Below are 26,802 nucleotides of genomic sequence, written 5' to 3' on the forward strand. Positions count from 1 at the left end.
CCAATGTTGTTTAAACCCTCCCAACCACATTAGTGAATCTCCTTGCAAGGACATTGGCCCCAGTCTTAATGAGATGTAACCTGTCCCTTTTGAATCTGTTGCTCCAGAATTGGTTCCAATGCCCCAAGAATCTGAAGCTCTCCCTCTAGCATTATGCCTCAAGCCACACAATGTTCTTCCCTACCTTCCTATTTCTACCTTTGCTGTCGCATGGAACTGGGAGGTATTACAACTTTAGAGATCCTATGGTTTTTAACTTCTTCCCTAGTTCTGGAAAATCTGACTGTAGGACCTCATATATAGGACCTCTATATGTAATTGGTACCAGAACTTCTGGCTTACTCCCTTTTCTCTGCAGAATATGTCAAAACTTGATTAATAACGCTCTTATGAAACACCTTGTGACATTAAAAGTTGTATATACATTCTTTTTGTATATGCATCATTCAATGCAGTAAATAGATTCACAATTATTGTTGGCAGTGCTAGGGACATAAACACCAACGGTAGCATTGGTTTTCTAAGCCGAATTGTAAATAGCTGATATGATTCCAGGAGCCTAATATCCATAATGGACTGTCACTGTCGGGTTTCTGGAAGGGAATCCTAACATACTTCCAGAATGCTTTTGGTTAAAAAAAACTCTTTGCATTCAAACACTTAACATAGTGGCGCAAAATCAATCAGATTGGCAAATGATATTTTGCAACTGGCTCCTCCTTCAATGGGATATCCGATGAGTTTGAACATCATTTTGTGAGGAAAAATTAAATGCCAAATATGTTTTAATGGAGAGTCAGATTCTTTAAAAAGCATATTTCCCAGTGGAGAAAAGCCCATTCATTCACAAGAAACTCTTGACTGTTTTTCCTTAGATAAGGTAAGTCTCTCAATATTGTCTTTAAATTTATGTCATTTTGGTCTTTCTCCACAGTGTCCAGGCTTCTAATGATGAAATTGAATGGATATCAGTAAAAAGGCAAAGGCTGGGTAAGTTTCTTTTGCAGGATAACATCTTTTAGTTGAACAGAAGATAGTGCATGACTATTTCATACCTTATGTTCAAGTTATTTTGCCACTTTCTTTTCCTTGTGGTAAATTGAGAGTATTGGTGTTTTGCCATCAAAACTTGGTTTGGGTTCCCAAACTTCTACCGATGCAGAGCAGTGGGCAGGAGAGTTTGGGGGGAAAAAATCTGGGAAAATGATGGATCAATACAAAACAGGCATGTGCCCAGTGCCTTTTAATCATTGTCAGAGCAACCCTCCTGAGAGATCCTCCCTTTTGCATGTGAAAGTGCATTGGCAATTCATCATACAATAGAAGGAAGGTTTCTGAAATGGCATCAAACACTAACTTGGTTTTCTGTAATGCTTTCCATTATTAAAAAAAATCACGTCTTACAAAATGGAAAGTATAAATGAACACTGATCAGAAAACTTGGAGAGAACATAAAATAGATGAGGACACTTGAAAGTAAATGAAAAGAACAGGTGTTCTGGGGAGAAATGCCAGAGAGCTGAGACACCGTGCAGCTGCCAGTGATGTCAAAGGAGGAGAGTGTAGCTGTGGAGGTACAAGGTTGAAGGAAATCATTAAGGTATATACTGGGTTTAAGAGGATGAGGATCTGGAAATCAGTTTGGTGGAGAATGTGGAGCTTTGTAGACCAAGGATAGCAGTGCTTGATTTTGTTATCAAAACTTGGGATATGGTTTTTTTATGGACAGCAGCGGCTCACCACCACTGCCTTCTCAAGGACAGTTATGGTTGGGCATTAAATATTGGCCTAGCCAATGATGCTCACATCCCATGAAAGAAAAAACATTGTTTGAATGGAGCATTTTTAAAAGTATAACCTTCGAGTGCAGGACTGGGAGACACTGATCTGTCACTGGGGCACCACAGTGATGGGTACAGGCCTGTCACTATACTATTGGGTTATAGACCTCTACCCATCACTGTGGTGCCCCAGTGACAGTTCAGTGTCTCCCAGTCCTGCGCTCGAAGGTTATACTTTTTAAAATTGCAAACCCCAAATTTGTTTTCTAGTCTTTTAATTAGTTGGAGACTGCTAAGTAAATTAGCATGAAACTGGTAGGTGATACACAGACCATTTCATTAAGGCATGCAAAGGATGTTCAAAGATACATAAAAATAACTCAGACAGTAGATAAGGCTGTGGTATAATGAGCTATAAATGGTAAAGTGCAGTTTTCAACGTTGTTACATACGTGCCCAGTCTGAGGAAAATGATGAGCTGATCTGACACTCATCATGAGGAGGTTAGCTCCAGACTGCTGTCACACACCCTCTTGCAACTAGCTGCAGAGAGGGATTAGCAGGGACCTTGCAGTTGACCTTCAGCTTGTTTCTCCAGTCAAAGAACATGGAAGAAATAATCAAAGAGAAAATGGAGCAAAATGAAATGGCTTAGAAGAAAACAAATGGTTCTCTGTTTTCTAGGTAACTTTGTGAATACAGTTAAGAAGTCGATATCAGGATTTGTCGGCTATATGAGGTTATTGTCACCATTTGGTTACAAGGTCATGCAAGTAGACTCCAAATCCACCGTGCAGAGGAAACAGACCCAACCATTGAAACAGGTCAGTGCTATCATTAGTCAAAAAAGCTTGTGGAAATAATCAGACTGTTGGAGGGATCGAATGAACTAAGACCATAAAGTTTCAACAAAAGTGGTTTATCCAAGCTTGTTCAACATGCATGAGGGAAAGCACTCAGAGCTTTAGTCAGGATTGCTTCCAAGTTACTCTACTCCCTGTGGGTTGTTATAGCATTCTTAGGCATTTTCACATTACAATGTTTACATGTGAGATTCCGATCAAGTCATCATCTTGTTATTCTAAGTTCTGCTTTTGTCACATTGTGCTATCTCAATTGACCTATGTGGTTTTACCTTTAATCATTCTCTTGTTCATACCCTGTGTTGATCACGCCTACCTCGTTGTAATATCAAATCGCTACAAGTACCTTCTAACACATAAATTTCAACTGTGGATATTGATTACCACAGTTACCCTGATGCTTGATTTGTTTTCCGGAGGCAGACATTGTGGGATCATGGCAAATAGCATTGATTCTTTATTGCTGCAACAATCTCTGAAGAATAACACCTGGGGTGTGACTGTCTAGTATTGTCTGGGAGATAGTTATCTGAAGTTTGTCTCCATGTGCCTTCCTGCAGAAAGTTTTAATATTTCAGCCAGGCTGTCTTTTTAACCCTTTCTGTCCCTTCCAATCTTGTTGCAGCCTAAACTTTCTTTTAACCCTGCTACACAAAGATGATAACTGTGATACTTGATATTTTCCATTGCATTATTTGTTTATTATAACTCTGAATATGTGAATGTTGTCCCAATGGTGTGAAACATATGAGATTGTCCCTGGGAGTTGTGTTACTCTGTGAGACCTGCACACTGCAAAGGGCTGCTGTCTCACCCCTGCATGGCTGCCCCACACACTGCAGGGGGACTTTTCTACTCTGTATTACTTCATTATATCTGCTGCCAAATAAAAATAGGGTTCTGTGAGGGAAGCTAAAATGAGTGACGAGTGCAACATCCAATTTTTCTGCAAGGATTTGACTGGTAAGCGTGAGTCTCGGCCATTTAAGTTCCATGGTGTTTCAGCAGCTATGCTTGTAACCTGTCGGTGTTTCTGGTGATTGAGCAAGCCTTTTCTTTTCACATTGGCTTGCTACTGTCTTTTCCTCTGCATCACTGGAGGAAGAAAGAGAACAAGCAGTCATGGCTATTGGCCTGCCCTCACACATGATTTATTTTGTTGCATCTTTTCAGTGGGCTTTGAATGACAGATTTAGGAGAGGTTATCTTGAATGTGGTGGCAGGGTGATGAAGAGAGGTTTATGTTCATCTTTGTAGGTGAACGGTTTTCAGCTTTGTCTGGAAAGAGATTGAGAATAGCTCTATAGCATTCTTAGTACAAATATGGATTACATTCAAATGGTTACAGTTTAGATTGTTAGTTGAAAAAAATGTAGTATTACATTTGTGATGAACACCAGGTGTGAATGTGTGTGTGGTTTTATTGAGTTTGAATTGAGTCACAGCTTAGAAGTAAATTGCCCCCTCTGTTGGCCCACATGAAAGGCAGCACATAACTTAAACCTGAAGGTTGCAGATTCATTTTCTGTGTATACTCAGGGAAGTTCAAGATTACATTCTTGCTGTATAATGAATTGGCTAATTTCAGTTGGGATAGCAGCTGAATGCTTTAATTTGCCAAAGCAGAAACAGTCTGCTAAAGATTCCTACTCTAATCACTATCCAGTCACATCCCCTCTCCTGGCCACTATCCCCTCTCCTGGCCACTATCCCCTCCTCCTGGTAAGTGCAAATGCTACACATTGGACATGAACAGGATTGACATTGACTGATAACTTCCCCTTTTAGGCTCACACATGAAGAAATGGTCAGACTAATAGCCAATGCAATGTAATACCAAGAAGTGGGAGGAAAAATAGAGAGGCAAATTAAATGGTACAATACAGGGGTGCCGTAATATGGAGATGTGGAGGTTCACATGTACAGACTCAGAGTCATTAGACAATCTTTGACGTTGGCAGGACAAGTTGATGAAGCTTTTTTTAAAAAAACAGATATGGGGATCCTGAGCTGTATAAATAGCAAAATGGAGCACAAAAACATTGAAGTTATTCAATCCCTTTATAAATTACTGGTAGGGACTTATATGGAGAGACGAGAGAAGCTGGGATTGTTCACCTGAGTTATGATCTGGAACACAGTACCTGGAAAGACCGTATAAAACTGTTCCCAACCAGAAATCAAGATGATTTAGTGATTTGCCTGTTAATCAGTGATGTAAATTGCTGGAATAGATGCAACTCTCTCCACTCGTTTCATTCTGCTGTGTGATGTTTTTGACTCTAGTTAGTGGAAAGCTGCCAGTGTCCAAGGCAGTACACTCCAGCATTGAGCAATGACACTCGAAATTCCAGATTTAATGGTCAATGCAGCTGGAAGTTTTAAGTCCTTGACCATGTCTTTGCTTAGCAAAAACTTTTAAAACTGGAATACAAACACTTCATATTTTCACATTCAGCTTGTGAATGTTTTAAATGTGTATAGCATATTGTTTGTCCTAAAGTTTAGCTGCTTGAAGTTCAATTTCAATATGGTTGTTTTGGGAATATGAGCGGGAGATTAGGTTATTAACACTCACCTCTGGGTTGCTGTACTGATAGAGTCCTCCATTGTCAGAGGTGCCATCTTTCTAATGAAACACTAAACCAAGAACCCATCTATCAGTTTGATTGGACATAAAAATCAATTCCCATGGTATTATTGGAAGAACATGGGAGTTTTCTGATGTTCTGATCAACATTTATCCCTCGACAAATGCCACAAAACAGATTATTTGATTGCTATTTGTGGAACTTGCTGTGCATAAAATGGCTGCTGCATTTGTTTACAGAAAAAACTGGCTAAACTTGTGGGGAATAGAAGTAATTAACTGGTCAGTTATGGGACATCTAAGGATCTGGAACACATTATAAAAATTAATTCCTTCGGTACTTGTAGCTCGAGAACCTCACAATGTCTATTCTTCATACGTCAGCTGACGAAACAGTGACCAACAGCAGACGATGGAGCACGGAAGGTATTTTAGTTGAGCCCATCCTGTTATTCCCCCATGTTTGTACGTTTGCATTTTCCAGCAGTGGCCATTGGAGGGCAGATCATACGAAGAACCCTTGCTGATTTTCTCCTCTCCAAGTCAGGGCCATAAGAACTAACAACAGTGTCCAATTGTTTCATTGGCTAAGGTTAGCTAATAGCAGAGACTGGGTAAAATAGGTGATGGAAATTTGTTTTAACTCTCAGTTCTTGTCCTTATTTCTTGCTCTGCTCAGATCATCCCAAGCTAAATACTACCTGTGACTGAAGAGTCAGACTGTCTGGAGGGTTTGTGTAAGAGCACCAGTGGCTGGCACCTGTGAAACTTTCTGCAGCAAAAAGTAATTCGGCCAGATTTTGCTGGGCCAGGGCAACTCATGACGTGCCCAATTAGTTAGACTTTGCCCCTCACCCTTCAGCTCAAGATTTTTGCTCAGTAAATTGCTGGAAGTTGATGCTGATAATGGCACAATGAGGGTAACAGGGCATCTGGGTTCTTAGTGAGCAATTGGACAAACAATGTATCACCTATTTAATGATCTCAAAGTTTTGAGAAATAAACAAATAAATAGAAGGATGAATTGAATTCCTGGAACACTCTTCATAGCAGCACTGTTGGTGTTCTTACGACACATGACTGTAGCGGTTCAAGGAGGTGGCTCACCACCACTTTCTCGAGGGCATTTAGGGATGGACAATGAATGCTGACCAATCTGATTCAAGACTGATTCAAGATGGCGCTGGAGCGAGGCAACTTCTTGCAAGCTGTGCCCAGCATACCTGCAAATTCTATCTTTTACCCTTGTTCTACATTTCTCAAACTTCATTCTAACTCTTTTAAACTCTACTATGACTAACACTGCATTCTGCACTCTCTCATTTCCTTCTCTATGAACGGTACATTTTGTCTGTATAGTGCGCAAGAAATAATGCTAATACATGTGACAATAATAAATCAAATCAAATCTAGCGCTGTCCATGTCCCATAAACAAATAAACAAAAATTGGGTGAATTCAGTGTCAAACCAGGTCAAATAAGGAGAGGGAAAGAAAGATTGGTTAAAGAAAGAAAAATAAATAATAGAGGTAGAAGAGAAACATTAAGTTTTTTAAAATTTGGCATTTTTAAGACTATAGCATAGAAAATAGGAGCAGGAATAGATCATACGGCCCTTGATCATGGCTGCTCTGCTGCTCAAGTTCACCATGCAGTTTGTTTCCTATATCCCTTGATTCCCTCTCGATTATGCGCTCAGATCTTGCGAGGGCACTACCACTGAGTCGGGGCTAACAAAAGTTACATTCCTTGACTGGAAATTGAACCTGGCCCATGGCAGTGAAAGCACCAAATCTGAACCACTGGACCACCATTGAGTTTGAAATGTAACATTTCCTCAGTAATACACTGAAATGGCAGTCAAAATTATATGCTCAAACCCTAGAATGGTGATGAAAGCAAAACCATTCCAACAACAATTTACACCCTGAAGGAATGACAGGGCACACTTTTAGTTATTAATTTTCTGGATTCAAGATTAGACAGTCACCAACATTATCATGAGATTGAGAGGGTACTTAACCGACTACTTTCAACTGAATTTTCTGCGATGGGTTTATAAGCAATTAATGTGGACTTCATGAAAATTGAGTTTAAGAACATGAGACTAATGACACAGTGGTACAAATCATCCAACAGCTTGTGACGATTTGTAATTCATGGAGTATTCCTTCCATGTCACAAGTTACTAGCCACTTTTCATGTCAGTAACCACGTGCATTGTTATTTTCCCAGCCAATTCTGACCCAGTGTGTTATGAGAGAATGACTGGTGAAGATAAAGGTGATAAAATGAGCATGTTTTGTTGTGTGTACAACTCCGCAGAATGTTTATTTGCATAGTACACCAATAGATTGTGCTAATGTTTTTTGTACTCAATATTAATGATGCATTTTCTTCTTTAAAGATTCTTTCCTCCTCCCTGACGGACCTCCGTTATTGCAGTTCTGGTGAATCTTTACCGAGAGCAGACTTCAAATTCGGTAAGAGCATGTTTTGGTGTATATTGGTACAGATCTTCATCCTGCCATCCATCTCTCTCTGTTTCTTTAACTATTTAACTTCCTCTCATGTATATATTAAAAGCTTAGATTCTGAAGCAATCCAATACTACATGTCATCCTGCCCCTTTAACCAATCATAGACCAGAGCCTTGCAATAAGAAATTGATCAGATCTCGGGCTATTGTCATTTTGATTGTACATTTCTGTGATTAAACCAATTACGTTCTGAAAAAAGTGAATCTGTTCCATCTTGCTGCTTGGCTAAACATCCACTTGGTTCCAGGGCCCTCTGCTACAACTCTCAGACTAAGCCTTCTTTGCTGCAGACTTACAACCTGTTAGTTTTGCTGGTACTGAAGCTTCATTTTCTATTTTTATAGAAATAAGGGCAACATTGCTTACCACAGCCAACAGTTCTGTACTTTGCCACTGCTACAGATAGGTTTTGGAATTCCCTTGCACTCCTTCATACATATATTTGTCTGCTGCCAAGACTGATCATCACTTCCTCCCACCTTTGCTTGTTCTCCCTCAAAACAGCCAAACGCTCTTCTAAGCTTCTTTTCAATGCTAATCCCTTCATTTTCTGCTATTCTTTGTTTGCCTGGTCCTGGCTTCCCTGCTCTTGCTGGAATGAAGGAGGAGGATCTGGGTCTCGAGCTCAGGGCTGATAGACCATGCCTTGGGTTTGGGACATGTACAAAAAACAAATCAAGCCAAGATGCTCTGACTCCCAAAGTTCCACAGTAAGAAGTCTAACAACACCAGGTTAAAGTCTAACAGGTTTATTTGGCAGCAAAAGCCACTAGCTTTCGGAACAGGCTGTTCCTGTTCCGAAAGCTAGTGGCTTTTGCTACCAAATAAGCCTGTTGGACTTTAACCTGGTGTTGTAAGACTTCTTACTGTGTTTACCCCAGTCCAATGCCGGCATCTCCACACCCCAAAGTTCCAAACAGAGCGAAGACTATTTTTCAATGTGAAGAGAAAATGGCACAGATTATCATAAAGTTTTTAAGAAAAGTGCAGAGTGGGATCTCAGAGTGATATAGTGAATTTATTGACTTTATTGCAGTGATGGGTAACCTAAGCTAGTGAGTAGGATGCATGAATGGCCCTCCTTTATTGAAAGATTGAAATCAGGCTTGTTCACTCACTGTAACCCCATGAATAAGTCATTTCATACACGCTGAATATTTAATGACGAGTTTGAGAAAATGCTTGATCATTTATATATTAATAGAACTGTCATCAACTTCAGATGATAGAAACAAAATAAATATTTACACTTTGGATGCAGAGCAAGCATACAGCTGTCACAGTCAATGTTGTGTCCAATCAGCACACACCTCACTTCACTTTCCCTTGCTTTACGTGCATATAATTTCAGTCGTACCGGTAGGAAAAGAACTATGCAGATGGAAATGAATAAAATGTGGCAACCCCATGCATGGCCAACAGTCAACAAAATGTCTTGTCGGCTGCACTCAGCACCCACTTGGGCCGCATGTGGCTCCCGGCCACAGGTTGCCCACCATTGCTTTATTGAAACATTATGGATAACATAAATGTCTTGGAAGACAGGAATACAGGTGTTGTGGGTAAATAGTACCTCTGAGACTAGTCGTGTGTCAAAGTACAGTGGTTTATTTTCACAAGCTTGTGGGAGAAGTCCGATCCCTAACGCGGTCTCCAGACTTCTCCCCGAATACAGGTTAAGAACAAATATTTATACATATATTTTCACCCCTGGCCACGTCCGCATTTTCTCACGATTATTGCTGCCTCAGAGCCTTTGCGTAATCTGTGTAATCGTGGCCATCTCAAGGCTGCGACTTTCTGTTCTGCCGCCTCTATGTCCTGGTGTGGAGATGCCGGCGTTGGACTGGGGTAAACACATTAAGAGTTTTAACAACACCAGGTTAAAGTCCAACAGGTTTATTTGGTAGCAAATGCCATTAGCTTTTGGAGCCCTGCTCCTTCGTCAGATGGAGTGGATATCTGCTCCCAAACAAGGCACACAGAGACACAAAATCAAGTTACAGAATACTGATTAGAATGCCAATCTTTACAGCTAATCAAGTCTTAAAGTTTCTCTGGCTGTAGGAGGGGGGAAGGAGCAGCGCTCCAAAAGCTAATGGTATTTGCTACCAAATAAACCTGTTGGACTTTAACCTGGTGTTGGTAAAACTCTTACTGCCTCTATGTCCAGCATACAAGATTATAAGTTTGCATAAACAAGTTAACTGATGTACAGGGGCCTATATAACAATTTATATCGATAAGGATGAATAGTATATAATGAATATATATGAATCTATTATTATACGATCACAGAAGGTATACATGTAAACTCCACCGTGTTAAACAAAGGTACATAATATAAAAGAACACAAAATGGATTCTACCTTAAACTAGCCACATTCCTGAACACAATTAGCTGGGAAAATCATGTGGTGTACAAGAGCAAGGACAGCTGTCTCTCTTATCTGGTTTGGATACACGAAAACAAGTTCTACAGACACGAAAACAAGTTCTACAATGCTTCTTACAAATCCCAAAGTATTACAAAGTTCGGGTTTCAATGTTTTGCACAAATCTTAAGTGTTACAAAGTTCATTAACCTGTTCCCTTCAACAGGTTTTTTAAAAAAAATATGTAACTGTTAACACTTTAGTTTGTGGAATTCCATTGAAATTATTTTTTTGCAAGGCTAAACTGGCCTAAAGAAGTATCAATCACATTGCTTTTTGGCTCATGCTGTTTGACTTAGATGTTGACCGAGAATCAAGGAGAAGGAATTACGGAAATGAAAGGAATTGGCATGAATTTGACAAGATAAAACAGAGGTAAGTATGTAATGTTATGAATGTCAAAGCACCAATTTATTCTTGTCTTCTTTAAAATCTATAATATAATAATCTTAGGCTTGCATGCATTCCCTGTCAACTTTTTCTATTGCTATTACCCTGTCCACATTTATGAAAGAAACTGCCTGTATAATTTAATCATGCGATAATTATTACACACTTTCCAATGGAGAGACATTGGAGGGAATGTTTAATTGCAGTTGACCAGTTTACATGGGCTGTTTCCATTGTAAATGTGGACATAGGAATTCAGAATGGAAGTGCAGAATATATGAGTTTAAAATGGAGATTGAATTATGACTGCAAAATCTGGTCAAATTATCACCGACTCTCTGAGCTTCAATATGCACGAACTTGATTAACATATGTTAATTTTCTTGTTTGCAACAGTCATTTCCCTGTGAAATCTAGTAAGCCTGTAATGAAATACTTAACTGCACTATACATTTACAAGGGGTTGAAATGCCTGGAAGAGTAGTTTCTGTTTAGCGTGATTTCCATAACATATTGAAAAGAAAACTGGAGAGAAATGACTACTTTCAAGAATTCTGTACTCCATATCTTGTCCAAAGTTGATGAGCTGACAGCACAAATAGTGGCAATCAGGTATGACCTGGTCAGCATGGATTTACAAAAGGGAAATCATGCTTGACGAATCTATTGGAATTATTTGAGGATGTAACTAGTAGAGTTGACTGAGGAGAACCAGTGGATGTGGTTTATTTAGACTTTCAGAAGGCTTTCAACAAGGTCTCACATAACAGACTACTATATAAAGTTAAAGCATGTGGATTGCAGGTAATGTCTTGAGATGGATAGAAATTGGTTAGCAGATAGGAAGCAAAGAGTTGGCATAAATGGGTCCTTTTTCTGATTGGCAGTCAGTGACTAGTGGAGTTCTGCAGGGATCTGTGCTAGGACCCCAACTGTTCACATTATATATTCATGATTTGGAAGAGGGAACTGAATGTATTATCTCCAAATTTGCAGATGATACAAAGTTGGTTGGGAGGGTGAGCTTGTGAGGAGGATGCAGTGTGATTTGAACATGCTCAGTGCGTGGGCATCTGCATGGCAGATGCAGTATAATGTGAATAAATGTGAGATCATCCACTTTGGTAGCAATAATTGGCAGACAGATTATTATTTGAATGGGTATAAATTGAGAGAGGTGGATACTCACCGAGACCTTGAAGTCCTTGCGCATCAGTCACTGAAAGTAAATGTGTAGGTACAGCAGATAATAAAGAAGGCAAATGGTATGTTGGCCTTCATAGCGAAAGGATTTGAGTATAGGGATAGTGAAGTTTTGCTGCAATTGTATAGGGAGTTGGTAAGGCCACGTCTGGAGTATTGTGTACAGTTTTGGTGTCCATATCTGAGGAAGGATGTCCTTGCTATAGAGGGAGTACAGCGAAGGTTTACCAGGTTCATTCCTGGGATTGCAGGTCCGTCATGTAAGGAGAGACTAAGTCGGTTAGGATTGTATTCACTGAAGTTTAGAAGAGTGAGAGGGGATCTTATAGAAACTTATAAAATTCTAACAGGATTAGATTAGACAAAGTAGATTCAGAAAGAATGTTCCTAATGGTGGGAGAGTCCAGAACAAGGGGTCATAGTTTGAGGATAAGGGGTGAAGTGAACTGAGGTGAGGAGAAATTTCTTCACCCAGAAGGTGGTGAATGTGTGAAATTCACTACCACAGAATGTAGTTGAGGCTCAAATGTTGTCTGATTCCAAGAAGAAATTAGATATAGCTCTTGGGGCTAAAGGAATCAAGAGATATGAGGGGCAGGATATTGAATTCAATGATCAGCCATCATCAAAATGAATGGCAGAGCAGGCTCGAAGGGTCAAATAGCCTACTCCTGTTTCTAGTTTCTGTAAATCACTGAAGAGAATCAGGACTGGGAGTTGAATGTCCAAGGATATTCAGTATTCCAGAAGGACAGATGACAAGGATTAGGAGGTGGAGTTGCTCCATTGGTTAAGGATGACATCAAACTATATTGGCACTGGAGACCAACATGTTGAGTCAGTCTGGGTAGAAATAAGAAGCAAGGAAAGAAACACATTACTAGGAGTAATTTACAGGCCCCCAAACAGTACTTCAGAAGTAGAGCATTGTATAAATCAGGAAATAATGAGGAGGGCTTGTGAAAAGGGCACAACGGTAATTATGGGCGACTTTAACATTCATATTGCCTGGATTAAGCAACTTGGCCTTGAGGAAGGGTTCACAGAGTGTACAAGGGACTCTTTCTTACAGTAGCATGTTGTGGAGCCAACCAGAGAACTGGCTACTTTAGATCTGGTATTTAATGAGGAAGGATTCATTTAATGATCTTGTATTTAAGGATCCACTTGGAAGGAGTGATCACAGCATGATAGAATTTCAAATTCAGATTGGAAGTGAGAGAACAGAATCACATACTCGAGTTTTAGCATTGGGCAAGGATAATTATGCAGGCCTAAGGAAAAGGTTGGCCTAAGTGGACGGGCAAGAGCATTAAAGGGGAGGGCGGTAGAAGAACAGGGGCAGTTGTTTAGGGAGATATTAAAGACATCTCGACAAAGGTCCTGAGAGGAAGAGGAATTGAAAAGGGGTGAAAAATCATTCATGGCTTAATAAGGAAATTAAGGATAACACAACGGCAAAAACGAGAGCATATAATACTGCAAAAGTTAGTGGCAGCGTGGAGGATTGGGAGAATTTCAAACACCACCAAAGATGACTAAATACAATATCAAAAATGCTAAAATGGACTATGAAAGGAAGCTAGCTGAAAACATAAACACTATAACACCAAAAGTTTCTGAGTATTTAAAGAGGAAGAGAATAGTCAAAGTAGATGTTGGCCCTTTTAGAGGATGGAAATGGTGGGGTAATGATGTGAAATTCGGAGATGGCAGAGGCACTAACCAATACTTTGTTTCTGTCTTCTTGGTAGAAGATAATAATTCTGTCCCAAAAGCTACAGTTAATACAGTGGAACTTTGTGAAATTACTATAACCAGGGAGAAGGTACCCAGTAAACTGAAAAGTTTAAAAGTAGATAAGTCCCCGAGACCGAATGGTCTACACCCTAGGGTGTTAAAGGAGGTGACAGCAGAGATAGTGGATACATTAGATACGATATTTCAAAATTCCCTGGATTCCAGAAAGGTGCTGGTGGACTGGAAACACGCTAATGTGACACCCTTATTCAAGAAAGGAGAGAGGCAAAAAGTGGGAAACTATAGACCAGTCAACTTGACCTCTGTGGTGGGAATGTTGCTGGAGTCAATCATTAAGGAGGAGGTAACTGAGCATCTGGAAAAACAAAGTTCAATTCACCAGTGTCTGCACGGTTTTGTGAAGGGAGAGTCTTGTTTGACAAACCTGCGAGAGTTCTTTGAGGATGTAACCAGCGAGGTGGATAGCAGGGATCCTGTGACTGGGATCTATCTGGATTTCCAGAAGGCCTTTGGTAAGATGCCACACAAGAGATTGATCCAGAGGGTTAGATCCCAAGGGGTTGAGGGTAGAGTAGCGGCTTGGATTAAGGATTGGCTGACTGCTAGAAAGCAGAGGGTTGGGATAATTGGGTCCTCCTCCAGTTGGCGACCTGTAACTAGTGGGGTCCCAGAGGGTTCAGTTCTCGGACCACAACTATTTACAATCTTTATCAATGATCTACAAGCAGGGGCAGAGTGTAACATAGTGAAATTTGCTGACGACATGAAAATAGGTGGGAAAGCAGGCTGTGATGAGGAGATAAAAAGTTTACAAATGGATATTGACAGGCTAGGGGAATGGGTTAGAATCTGGCAGATGGAGTTTAATGTGGATAAATGCGAGGTTATCCATTTTGGCCGGAAAAATAAAAGAGCAAATTACTATCTAAATAGGAAACAGATTCAAAAGGCGTCTGTGCAGAGGGATCTGGGTGTCCTTGTGCATGAGTCTCAGAAAGTGGGTATACAGGTGCAGAATGTTGTAAGGAAGGCAAATGGAATCTTGGCATTTATTGCAAAGGGCCTAGAGTATAAAAGTAGAGAAGTGTTGTTACAATTGTATACGGCATTGGTGAGACCACACTTAGTATCGTGTTCAGTTTGGTCATCTTCTTTGAGGAAGGATGTGGTGGCACTGGAGGTGGTTCAGAAGAGGTTCACTAGATTGATTCCAGGTTTGAAGGGGCTGTCGTATCAGGAGTGGTTGAGTAGCTTGGGCTTGTACTCGCTGGAGTACAGGAGAATGAGGGGGGATTTGATTGAGGTATATAAAATACTCAATGGGATTGTAAAGTAAATGTTAACCAAATGTTCCCCCTTCTAGAACAATCCAGGGCAAGAGGTCATAGTTGTAGAGCAAGAGGGGGGAGGTTCAAGACAGAGATAAGAAGAAGCTACTTCTCAGAGGGTTGTGAATCCATGGAACTCACTGTCCAGAGTGTAGTGGATGCAGAATCAATGGATTCAGGAAAGAGATAGATAAATATTTGATCAAAAACAGGATAAAGGGCTATGGGGAAAGGACAGGGAAGTGGAGTTTGGATGAGATGGAGATCAGCCATGATCATGTAGAATTGCGGAGCAGCCTCGAAGGGCTAAATTACCTTCTCTCACTCCTAATTCCTACATTCCTAGAAATGACTGACAATCCTGTGATCACAGGATGCATTGTTTTAGTCGCATGGATTAGTTTTAGTGGAAATCTTCTTGCATACACAATAGATATAGTTCATACATATCCTTAACAAACTTCATCAGATTGATCTGCCATCTAGGCAAGCCAAGCTTGGAGCAGCTTGTTATTGGTTTGGGGCTGCTTTCCTCTGCTGGCCTGGTGTGGTTATTCGGATTGCTTAAGCTGACAAGGTTGACAGCTTTCCTCTCCATACAATGCTGCTGGTTTCCATGGTGCTGGTATCTGGTTTACTTTACATAGGATTACATAGGATATGTGACAAAGAAACAGACCATTTGCCCCAATAAGTCCATGCCAGTGTTTATGCTCTACTCAAACCTCCTCCCGTCTTTTCTCATCTAAATACCATTGTAACCATACATTCCCTTTCCTGCCATAGCTTGACTAGTTTTAATTTGAATTCATCGATATTATGTGTTTCAACTACTGTGATAGTGGGTTCCACATGCTCACCATTCTTTGGTTGAAGAGGTTTCTTCTGAATTCCTATTGGATTTCTTGGTGACTATCCTGATTGATAGCTTCTAGTTATGCTCTTCTCCACAAAAGATAACATTCTCTCTCTATCCATTTAATCAAAACCTTTCAGAATTTTGAAGACCTCTATTAGGTCACCATTCGGCCATTGATTTTCAAGAGAGAAATGACCCAGCCTGTTTGTCCTTTTTAGATGTGTACAACCACGCGTTTATGATATCACTCTTATAAATCTTCTGTGCATCCTCTCCAGTGCTTTGACATCCTTTTTATAGTATGGTATGTATGGGACAGCTTTCCCTGAATGTCGTAATAGAGCAGAGAAGCAGATGAGTTCCTCACTGAAGTTTAGAAAATTGAATTTAAAGCAAAACATATCTTAAACAATATTTAGGCAAGTGGATTTTTTGTTTCAAATGTAAAGGGAAACGGGTAAGCTGGACAGGTAAGTGTTCTTCCACTTTAAACAAACTGTCCTTTCTATCTCTTCTGAAAGATTACGTCCCGCACTTTGAGGCCAGTTCTAACTTCTAAATTTTTCTGTTGCTGTGAGCACCTAACTTAACACAGACTTGGGACCATCGTACTGTCTCACTCCCTGCTCAACCATCAAATGAGTTATTGCTGGCATTTCAGCATGCATTGTACAAACATTTTGGGAGGTAAGGGCAATTTTGCTGGGTCTACAAAAGCATATGTCAAAAGTGGCAAAATGTGCTTTTTTCCTTTATTGATTTGTGTGGACGGAGAACGATATTCTGATGTACAATTCATACAGAGGAGTTTTATTTTACACTGATTGTCCTAACAGACCGTTCTATGAGCTTCCAGGAGAAACCAGTGAGCAGCAGCCTCTTCCTGTTAAGTGCCATAGCCTTCCACCAACACCATCACCAGGCAGGAAAAATGTCAGAAGCCACCACTGCACTGTGAATGAGGTGAGTAATAGGTCAGAGATAAAAGCAGAAACCACTCAGATGATTAGACACGAAGCTGATGTACACTATCCCCCCACCCCCTGTTCGAAGCCAGCAATCAATACCCCCACCCCCTGGACCTGAGTATCCTCCATTTTCCGGGACTATCTTGAATGGGGTTTGAGTTGCTTGTCTTATGATTCCAAGCTAGCATTAAGACAAAGTGGCGCTCCACTCCGCATTTTAAAACATTTAAGTCATTTAATATGTTATTTTTCAAAAATGAGGAGTAGCCACATGTACTTTTAGAGACCCAGCTGAGCAGAGCAAGGGGAAGAATCCTCCCTTATTTCCCCCCCCACCTAAATACAACCCTTGATAAATGTGCCCCTTCTTATGGATGTTGCCCATTGAGTTGTATGTTTTCTTTTTCATATGCAGTACTAAAGTGACTCAGTCTTAGGCACTGAAATCTGTCATGATGTGGAGATGCCTGCGTTGGACTGGGGTAAACACAGTAAGAGTTTTAACAACACCAGGTTAAAGTCCAACAGGTTTATTTGGTAGCAAATGCCATTAACTTTCGGAGCCCTGCTCCTTCGTCAGATGGATTGGATATCTGGAGTGGATATGGCAGATATTCACTCCATCTGACGAAGGAGCAGTGCTCCGAAAGCTAATGGTATTTTCTACCAAATAAACCTGTTGGACTTTAACCTGGTGTTGTTAAAACTCTTACTGAAATCTGTCCCAGACTCAATCCTTGAACTGATCTAAGTTAGCTGCTAACTGGGGTTAGAGAGAAAATTTGCTCCTAGTTCCTATTCCTGATTGCCAGTTAGGTGTCTCCTTGCTAAAGTATGAATGCATAGCAATGTCTGATGAAAACAACTTTAGGCTCGCACCCTAAGGTTAAATAATCTGCTGATGATCATATCTTGGCTCACAGATGGAAAACGGTACAGTAATTGTTCCCCAACCTTCAGGAAAGGAGGGGAGATTCTCCCAAATTAAAAAACTAAGTTTTTTTTTGCAGAGCATTGAGAAGAATGAGAAGGAACAGTATCAACTCCTGTTACGCCTGGTAGCTGCAGGATTAGACAAAAAATCTAAGCAGCAACCCTCCGTTTCTGCATCCAATCCAACACAACGTGTGTGAGTGTCAGTAATCAATGTTTATTGTTTTAAGTCTCTTATTTGTTTCAACAACAACTTGCTTGGACACAGCACCTTTAATGTAATAAGATGTCCCTAGATGTTTCACAGAACTGCTATAGAACCAAATATGATACTGAACAACTTAAGAAGGTTTTAAAATAGGTAACCAAAAGCTTGTATTCTGTTCCAGCAGTGCCTCAATTTAAAAATTCTCATTCTTGGTTTTTAAGGCGTTATTATGAAGAAGAGAGGTTTAAGGTAGGATTTGGCTTAGAGCTTTGGTAACTGAAGGCATGGCCACGATTGATGGAGCAATTAAAATAGGGAGTGCACAAGAGGCCATAACTAGAGAAACACGGAGACCTGAAGATTGTAGGTTCAACAGTTACAAGGATAGGGAGGGATGAGGAATTTGAAAACAAAGTTGAGACTTAAAAATAATATATTGTATTGCTTAAATTGGAGGCAGTGTAGGTCACCAAGATGATGGTGGAACTATTTCTGGAACTGCTGCACCCTGGAACTTAATTTTAATTGTTCATGGGACCTAAGCATCAAAGGCAAGGCCAGCTTTTGTTGCACATCACTAATTGACCTTGAAAGTGGTGGTAAACTACCTTCTTGAACTGCTACAGTCTATCTAGTGTAGGTATTCTCTGTGCTGTTAAAGTGGGAGTTCCAAATTCAAACCAGGCAGGTCAACATAAGAATGTAAGAAATAAGAGCAGGAGTAGGCATCATCTACAAGAGATACTGCAGCATGAGACAGAGACAGTGAAGGAACGGCGAGGCAGTAGCACGCAGATGCTGTCACTGATCTAGCAGTCCAGAGACTCAGGGCAGGATCTGTAATCCAGGTTCAAATCTCACCAAGGCAAATGGCAGAATTGGAATTCAATAAAAATCTGGAATTATAAATTTAATGATGGGCATGAAACATTGTTGATTGTCATAAAAATACATCTGGCTCAGTAATGCCCTTTAGGGAAGGAAACCTTACTTGGTCTGACCTACGTGTGACTGCTGATCCACAGCAATGTGGTGGACTCTCAAATGCTCCCTGAAACGGAGGGCAGTTAGAGATGGGCAATAAATGCTGACCAGCCAATGACACCTATATCCCATAAATGAATAAAATAGTTCCAAGTCTGGGTGGTGTGTGCCTTGGAGCAAAATATACAAATGCTGGTGTTCCCAAGCACCTGCTACCTTTGTTCTTATAGGTTGTGATAGAGGTTGCTGCACTGGATCTTGCAAATGGTGTCTACTGCTGCTCCTATTTCTTATGTTGACAATCGGAGTCAGCCTGTCTGGTTTGAATTTGAACAAAAGTGTGGCAGTTAACTGTCCCCTGGTGCATTCTTCACGACAACATCTCTGCTAATAAGAGTCCACTTACCAACCAATCAGGACTCTCTTCTCGTGCAGTATAAATTCACCCCTTTACTTTTGGTATTCTTGCTAACTGTACTGATGAGTGCAATATGAAAAACTTTGATGGCATGTCTTTTTTCAGCAATTCTCAAGTTTTGTACAATCAAATGACTATTAGTCTAATAATCCATCAATCATCAACACAAAAACAGATTATACGTTCATTATTACATTGTTTATGGGAGTTGCTGTGTGTAAATTGGCTGCATGTTTCCTAAATTAATACAATGACTACACTTCAGAACTACTTCATTGGCTGAAATACTTAATTGGCATGAACAGCCTGGTGGACTTAATGGAGCTATATAGATGCAAGCTTTTTTTGTAAAAAGGTAGCAAGAAAAAGTACATATTCTGGTTAATAATGTTTGTGTACGTCTTTGTGGTTTTGGGGAAAATTGCAACCTTGGTAAAGAATGATCAACTCGTCCGGCTGCCGGGAAGAACACAACAGACTCTCCATCATCAGCTGAAAGTGGAAGGAAGACATCCCCCACCCTACAATGCTAGAATTATATTTTCAACAACAGAATTCCAGACTTGCTATGGCACAGGAGGAGCCCATTTGGCCCATTGTGTCCACGCCAGCTGTCCAAGTAAACATTATGTCTTCGTGCCATTCCCCTGCCTTTTCCCTGTACCCTTTCACACTGTTTCTATTCCAATAATCATCCAGTGCCCTCTTGAATGCCACGATTGAACCTGCCTCCAATGCACTTTCAGGCTGTGCATTCCAGAGCCAAACTTGATGTGTGAAAAAGTTTTTTCTCGCATCACACTTGCTTTTTTTGAGAATCACTTTGAATCTGTGCCCTCTCGTTCTCGATCCTTTTATGAGCAGGAACAGTTTCTCCCCATCTACTTTGTACAGCCCACTCATGATTTTGAACACCTCTGTTAAATCTCCATTTAAGCCACCTTCTCTTGGAGAACAGTCCCCAACCTCTCTAAACTATCCTCATAATTAAAATTTCTCATCCCTGGAACCATTCGTGTAAGCCTCTGCTGCACACTCTGTCATTGCGTTCACATCTTTCCTATAGTGTGACGCCCAGAACTCTACCACAGCTGAGGTCTATCTGCTGTCTTTTATAAGTTCAGCATAACCTCCTTTCCATTGTACTCTATGCTCCTATTAATAAAGACCAGGATAATCTATGCTTTATTAAGGTGTCTGCATTTGCAACACAAACAACAGCCTTCTCGCAGCCCTGACGAAAGTGCCATACATTTGTGCCTTGTTAAGTAAATAGGAGAGCGATAGCAAATGTTGGAAGTTGCTAAAGAAAGAACTTAAACTTGTATACGTTTGATACATTTTAGAAGAAAGAATGAAAGAGGCAATATAAACAGAATGGTACAATTTTAAAGAAAATGCAGGATCAGAGAGAGTCCGATTTATGTACAAAATATTTTAAAGATGACAGGAATTTATGAATTTATGAAGCTGTTTGAAAAAAACAAATGGGAACCTTGGTTTTTTAAATGGAGAATAGAGGACAAAAGTTTGTAAGTTATGGTAGACTTTTATAAATCGCAGTTAGACCTCAGCTAGATTATTGGGTTCAATTCTGGGAATCACTCTCTAGAAGGAATTTCAAAGCCTTGGAGAGGGTGTGAGAAGATTTCCTCGAACCATACCAGGAATGAGGGGAATTAATTTATCTGAAGACACTAGAGAAACTGGGCCATTTCTCCTTGGCAAAGATTAGGAGGATATCTAATAGAGGTATATAAAATTGTGAGGGCCTTTGATAGAGTAGATTGGAACATACAGTCTCCATTGACAGAAAGGGAATTAGATAAATAGTTGAAAATCAAAAATATGCAGTGCTAGAGGGAAAGAGCAAGGGAGTGGAACAAATTGGGATAGCTCTTGCAAAAGAGCCCCACAGTGATGATGGGCCAAATGGCCCCCTTCAGTTCTATATGTTTCTATGACATAACACCTTCCACAACCTTGGTGTCCTCCAGTGCTTCGCAGACAATGATGTATATTTGAAGTGGAGTCATTGTTTAGTTTAATTGTACGCAAAAAGGTCCCATCTGTTTTGTGGAGTTTCATTAAATAGCTTTCATTTTCTTCTACTTTTAATGAAGGGTCAATAACTGAAATAATTTAAGAAACTGTGGGACTTGCTGTGCACTTCCAACATTTTCTTGTTTTTCAAAATCTGATTTGTTATTTGCCTTGATATAAAAGGAAAACCCGGGAAGTAGGAACCGATTAGAAACGTTTTTCTAAAATTCCTCTATTATTTCTATTTTTGTGCAAAACTGCTTTGTTCCTCAAAGGTTTCAAAATGTCTTTGCAGTAGTTCTGCCAGTCCCAGCCAGTGTCATCCTATAAGGTTTGAATCCAAAGATCGACTCGGTGATTATGAGAACAAACCAATAACGCTGCCAACACTGAAACTGGGTAAGCACTGCTATTTGGTAAGCACCGACTTTCACTGAGAGAATTTTATGTTTGATCATTTGGGGGAATGTTAGAAGTTGTTAAATGCATATTAATTTGAAATGATTTGTGCATGTGTTCATGTACAAGACAAGGAATGTAGATCACTTTTAGGAGAGTTTAAATAAAAGTGCTGATCCTTGTTGTGAAACAATGTACTCAGTTTGCACTCCAGACTTTGTCCTTACACTGATAGTTTGCATTTACGTGAAACCTACAATGTAAAGCAAAAGGTTCATGGTATGATCCAGCCCCGACTTCAATCTGGAAAGAGGATTTTGAGTTCGAGTACTCAGGTGAAGTAATGGCAGGTAGGAGAAATTTGAGTGGAGGATGTAAAAGAACCACAGTATCAAATGGTATTGGCGAAATGTGATTTTTGTTTCCATAAGATTTAGTAATGCAAAATAGGTTTAATAATATAGCTATTCTCACAGCACATGAAAGTAACGCAAGACTCCTCATTTTACAGTAAACTGTCATTTAAATTATTTTATTTTGTTTTGAGACATTTGTTGTCAAAACAATAATTATTGACCAAAGGGTAAGATGGAATGTCTCCGAAAAAAGCTCAAACCCAGTTGTTCAAAACATAAAAGGGCAATGTAAATCCTGAAGAATTTGATTTATCTTTTAACTGCAAGGACCTTTTTGAAAGAACACTAAATGTCAAACATTTTCATAGTAGGTTTAACTCCGTTCTACCTACCTTCTCTGAATTCAGGTCAACCAGCTCCACTTGGACTGTTTGCTATGAATCTACACTCACTGCACAACCTTGACAACTTATTCCAGAGGTCAACAACACTCTGAAAAAGAATTAGTTCCTAACATTTAAATTAACCTTATGTCTTTGGAATTTATATTTGTATACTTAATCCTCTCTCACCAACTTGAAATGTACATAAAGTGTTGATGTCCAAAGGGACCTGAGTGTCACTGTTAATGAGTCACTAAAAGCTGACATGCTGATACAGTGAACAATTAAGAGGGAAAATGGTATGATGGCCTTTATTGTAAAAGTATTTGAGTACAGGAGTAAAGAGGTCTTGTTCCAATTGTATAGAGCTTTGGTGAGGCCACACCTGGGTAATGTGTACAGTTTTGGTCCCCTCAACTAGGGTAGAATATACTTGCTGTTACAATGGCCATGGGGGATCGTCAATAAATCTCTTCATGGGCCTTGTAAAGTACGATCTCCCCCATCAGGCGAGTGGCGGCTCACCCAATAGGAAAGGATCAGCAAGGGGTTTAAAACCAGCTGGCTCCTTTCAGGCCGGCAGCTGAAGGAGTCCTGGCTTGATCTGTACACTGGAGCCACCACTTTATGCATATTGTAAATAAAGGGTGATGATGATGTAAGACTGGCCTCAGCGAGATTATTACATTGACGAGGAGTAAAATGAGTTTTTTTTCTTCTGGACAACCTTTACTGCTGAGACAAGTAATCCTCCAGTCAGAAAAATGCCTCTCGTTGGTAAACCTGAAGCCTACGATGCAAGCATAGAAGACTGGGCCCAGTACACAGAGCGCAAGCGTTAATTTTTTCAGGCTAAAAATATTGAGGACGGGAAGCAGAAAGCGATCCTGTTGATGGCATGCGGGGCCCCGACCTTCAGTGTAATAAAAAGCCTGACTACCCGGATGCCCCTGACACCAAAACTTTTAATGAATTGGTGGACTTAGTTAAAGGCTATTATGACCTGGAACCTTCCATAATATTCCAGCGATATCACTTTAACATAGCAGGGCGAACCCCTGGGGAATCTGTCACTGGATTTCTGACCAAGCTACGAAAACTGACAGAGCACTGTTAATTCAGGCCACCCCTGAACGACATGTTGTGAGATAGACTGGTCTGTCAAATTAACAGTGTAAAAGTCCAAATTATTGGCAGAACCAACTTGGATCTAAAGAAGGCCATTGAGATGGCTCTATGATTGGAGAATACAGAGGAAGGAGCTCAGGAACTACAGTGGACATCAGGCAGCAGTGTCTTCCAATTGGGGGGAGGGGCCTCATGCAGCATTCATCCCTCAACTTAAAGCGATGATATTAGTAAAATATCACAGAATCCCTTACAGTGGTGGAACCCAAGCTGCATCACCAGGTCGTCAAGGAAGGGCAGGGACAGCCATCAGACTCCTAGGGAGCAATTCCAGAAGATTGTAGATGCCAGACGGTGGATGATTGCAAGTGCTGCTGAAGACCACAACCGAGGCAAAGCTATAGGGACAGTCAAAATGCGTGCTTTATGAAAAAAAACCAAGGCCACTAACAGACCGTACCTTGCAGGTAAGCCCACTACCAGGAACTGGGACAATGCAATTAAATCCATCACCATGATGAAGGCTACCCTCATTATGGTGGTTGTTAGTAAATGGCCACCCATTAAAAATGGAAACGGATATGGGGGCTGCGGTCTCTGTAATCGGGGAGCAGATTTATAATCGCCTCCCGGGCTGGTATTCAGCTCCTGCACTTCAAAGGCCAGGCTTGCCATCTATGTAGGGGAGCCATTGCAGGTAAAGGGCACCAGGATGACCCTAGTGACTTCCAGGCAGCAGTCAGCTTGACTTCCACTCCTCATTGTACAGGGGCAATGACCTCGTCTTATGGGGAGAGATTGGCTCCAACACATCAGACTGAACTGGCTAGAGGTCTTCAGGCTGGGCACAGAGGGACAGTACAAAGTCATCAATAAGTACCCCAAGGTTTTCCAGGAAGGGCTTGGAAAAATAAAGGAAGCCAAAGCTAAGATCTACGTCGACCCCGATGCTATCCCTAAGTATTTTAGAGTGAGACCAGTTCTGTACTCCTGTTGGAAAAACTAGAGTCAGAAATGGAATGGCTGGAAAAGCTGGGCATCATAAGACCTGTACTGTTTACAGAGCAGGCAGCACCTGTTGTCCTGGATAAGTCAATCTGACGTTGTGGAGACTATAAGCTGACTGTCAGTCAGGTTTCCAAACTTGACAGATATCTCATGCCCTGGATTGAAGACCTGTACGCTGATTGACTGGTGGTCAGCATAAAGTCCTTTTTGGGGTTAAAATGGGTACTGGCACACTGCCAGTAATATGGAACAGAGTAGCCTGTTGCGTGTGCATCTAGGACCTTGTTGGACGCTGAACTGAGGTATTCCCAGATCAAGAAAGAGAGGTTGGCAGTTGACTTTGGCGTTAAAAAGTTTTATCAATATGTATACAGTAGACGTGATACCCCCTTTGCCTCCACCCAGATACAACGTTGGGCCTTGTTATTGGTGACTTATAAATACCTCCTAGAGCACTGTCCACAAACTGGATAGCTAATGCCAATGCACTGAGTCATCTGCCGTTGCCTATAAACCTGATTTCATTACAGTTGTGAAAGAGGTCGTGATGATGGTGGTGCATTTAATATTGATTTTTTTTATCATTTAAGGGGAATGTTTAAAAGTTCAACTTTGTGCTATAGGCAGTCAGTATGTCTGAAGTGAATACAGCTTAGATCCTGGGAGAGCAGGGTAGTTACTCATTTTAGTCAGAAGAAGAACTATGATTCTGCAAGGACAGAAACAATGTTCAAAACCGGCGAGCATGTCCATGTGAGGAACTTTGGGTACGGTCTCAGTTGGGTCCTTGGGACCATAACAGAAAAAACGGGACACGTGTCTTATACGGTTCAAGTGCAGGGCAAAATAGTCAGGAAGCACGTGGACCATCTCAGGAGTAGGGAACCCGTGCCACTGCAGGCATCATTATCAGCCATGGGACAACCACTACCAGTGTTGAGCCATGACTAGAACCCTATGTCTGTACCTCCAGGTGATGAGGGCATGAATTCTGAGATGGAAGAACCCCAACTGAAGCAAGACCCCAGGAAGAAACAGCGTAGCTTTATGATGCTTCCTTCGGAAACGAAGGTCTCCAATCTGCTTCACACTCCCTGATCCGGTCTTGCCTCTAATCAACTCCAGGCCGATCACCAAGCAACGGCAAGGACCCTCCTGTGTCTTGTAGGGGAAGAAACAGATTCGAGGGGGAGAAGGATGTTATGATGACCACGGGGGATGGTCAATATATCATCCCGTAGGCCTCTCACCTTGTACTAAGTTGATCTTTCTCTACACCTTAGCTGTGACTGTAACACTACATTCTGCACTCTCTCCTTTCCTTCTCTATGAATGGTATGCTTTGTCTGCACAGCCATGATGTGGAGATGCCTGCATTGGACTGGGGTGGACACAGCAAGAAGTCTCTCAACACCAGGTTAAAGTCCAACAGAACTTTAATGAGTCACCTGAGAAAGGAGTAGCGCTCCGAAAGCTCGTGATACCAAATAAACCTGTTGGACTTTAACCTGGTGTTGTGAGACTTCTTGCCTGTATAGCGTGAAAGGAACAATACTTTTCATTTTATACTAATTCATGTGACAATAATATAGCAAATCAAATCATAGAGTACAAGCTCCCCTGTTAGGCAATTGGAGGCTTGCCCAATAGGGAAGGAGCAAGTGGGAGCGCTGTTCAAACTTCTGGTGCTTGACAGAGGAGATGTGCAGGAAGGATATTTCCCCTGGCGTGGTGGGCTATAAACAAGAGAGACAGTCTCAGAATAAGGGATAGGCTGTTTCGGCCTGAGATGAGGAGGGTGGCTCACTCAGAGGGTGGTGAATTTTTGGAATTCTCTGTCTCAGAGGACTGAAGGCTCAGTCACTGAGATTGGCAGATTTTTAGACAGTTAGATAGGCATCAGGGGATATGAGGACAGTGCAAGAAAATCACACTGAGGTAGAAGATCAGCAGTGATCTGGTTGAATGGCTAATCAGTCTCGAGGGGCCAATTGACCCTGCTCCTATTTCCTATGTTTCTATGTTCTTACCAAGCTTATCCATGAGGACTTTGTCTCATCTTCTTATTAATTTGAAGATATCAATCGTTTTTTTTTGAAAGCTGTACATTTCCAAAGTAAAAAGCCTCAACACCCTCAGCCTGTCCTGATAATTAAAGGCCTTTTAAACTAAATCTCAATCTACAGATTTTTCTCTGTCTCTTTTCCAGGGACATTGATCAGTA

At 40.9% G+C, this 26,802-nt stretch overlaps 1 protein-coding gene across 4 annotated transcripts in view; it reads left to right on the forward strand.

Annotated features, from left to right (window-relative positions):
* The window catches only part of LOC144503857 (sentrin-specific protease 2-like), a 54,903-nt gene that overhangs the window by 1,503 nt on the left and 26,598 nt on the right, over positions 1 to 26,802 (forward strand). For all 4 annotated transcript variants that reach the window (XM_078228841.1, XM_078228843.1, XM_078228842.1 and 1 more), the window contains exons 2-8: positions 935 to 990; positions 2,466 to 2,605; positions 7,642 to 7,717; positions 10,509 to 10,584; positions 16,587 to 16,713; positions 17,729 to 17,847; positions 21,600 to 21,703. In XM_078228841.1, the coding sequence (XP_078084967.1) occupies positions 935 to 990; positions 2,466 to 2,605; positions 7,642 to 7,717; positions 10,509 to 10,584; positions 16,587 to 16,713; positions 17,729 to 17,847; positions 21,600 to 21,703 (698 nt within the window). The remainder of the gene's footprint in view (positions 1 to 934; positions 991 to 2,465; positions 2,606 to 7,641; positions 7,718 to 10,508; positions 10,585 to 16,586; positions 16,714 to 17,728; positions 17,848 to 21,599; positions 21,704 to 26,802) is intronic.

The sequence above is a fragment of the Mustelus asterias genome, chromosome 14 (assembly GCF_964213995.1).
Source record: "Mustelus asterias chromosome 14, sMusAst1.hap1.1, whole genome shotgun sequence".
NCBI classification, from domain to species: Eukaryota; Metazoa; Chordata; class Chondrichthyes; order Carcharhiniformes; family Triakidae; genus Mustelus; species Mustelus asterias.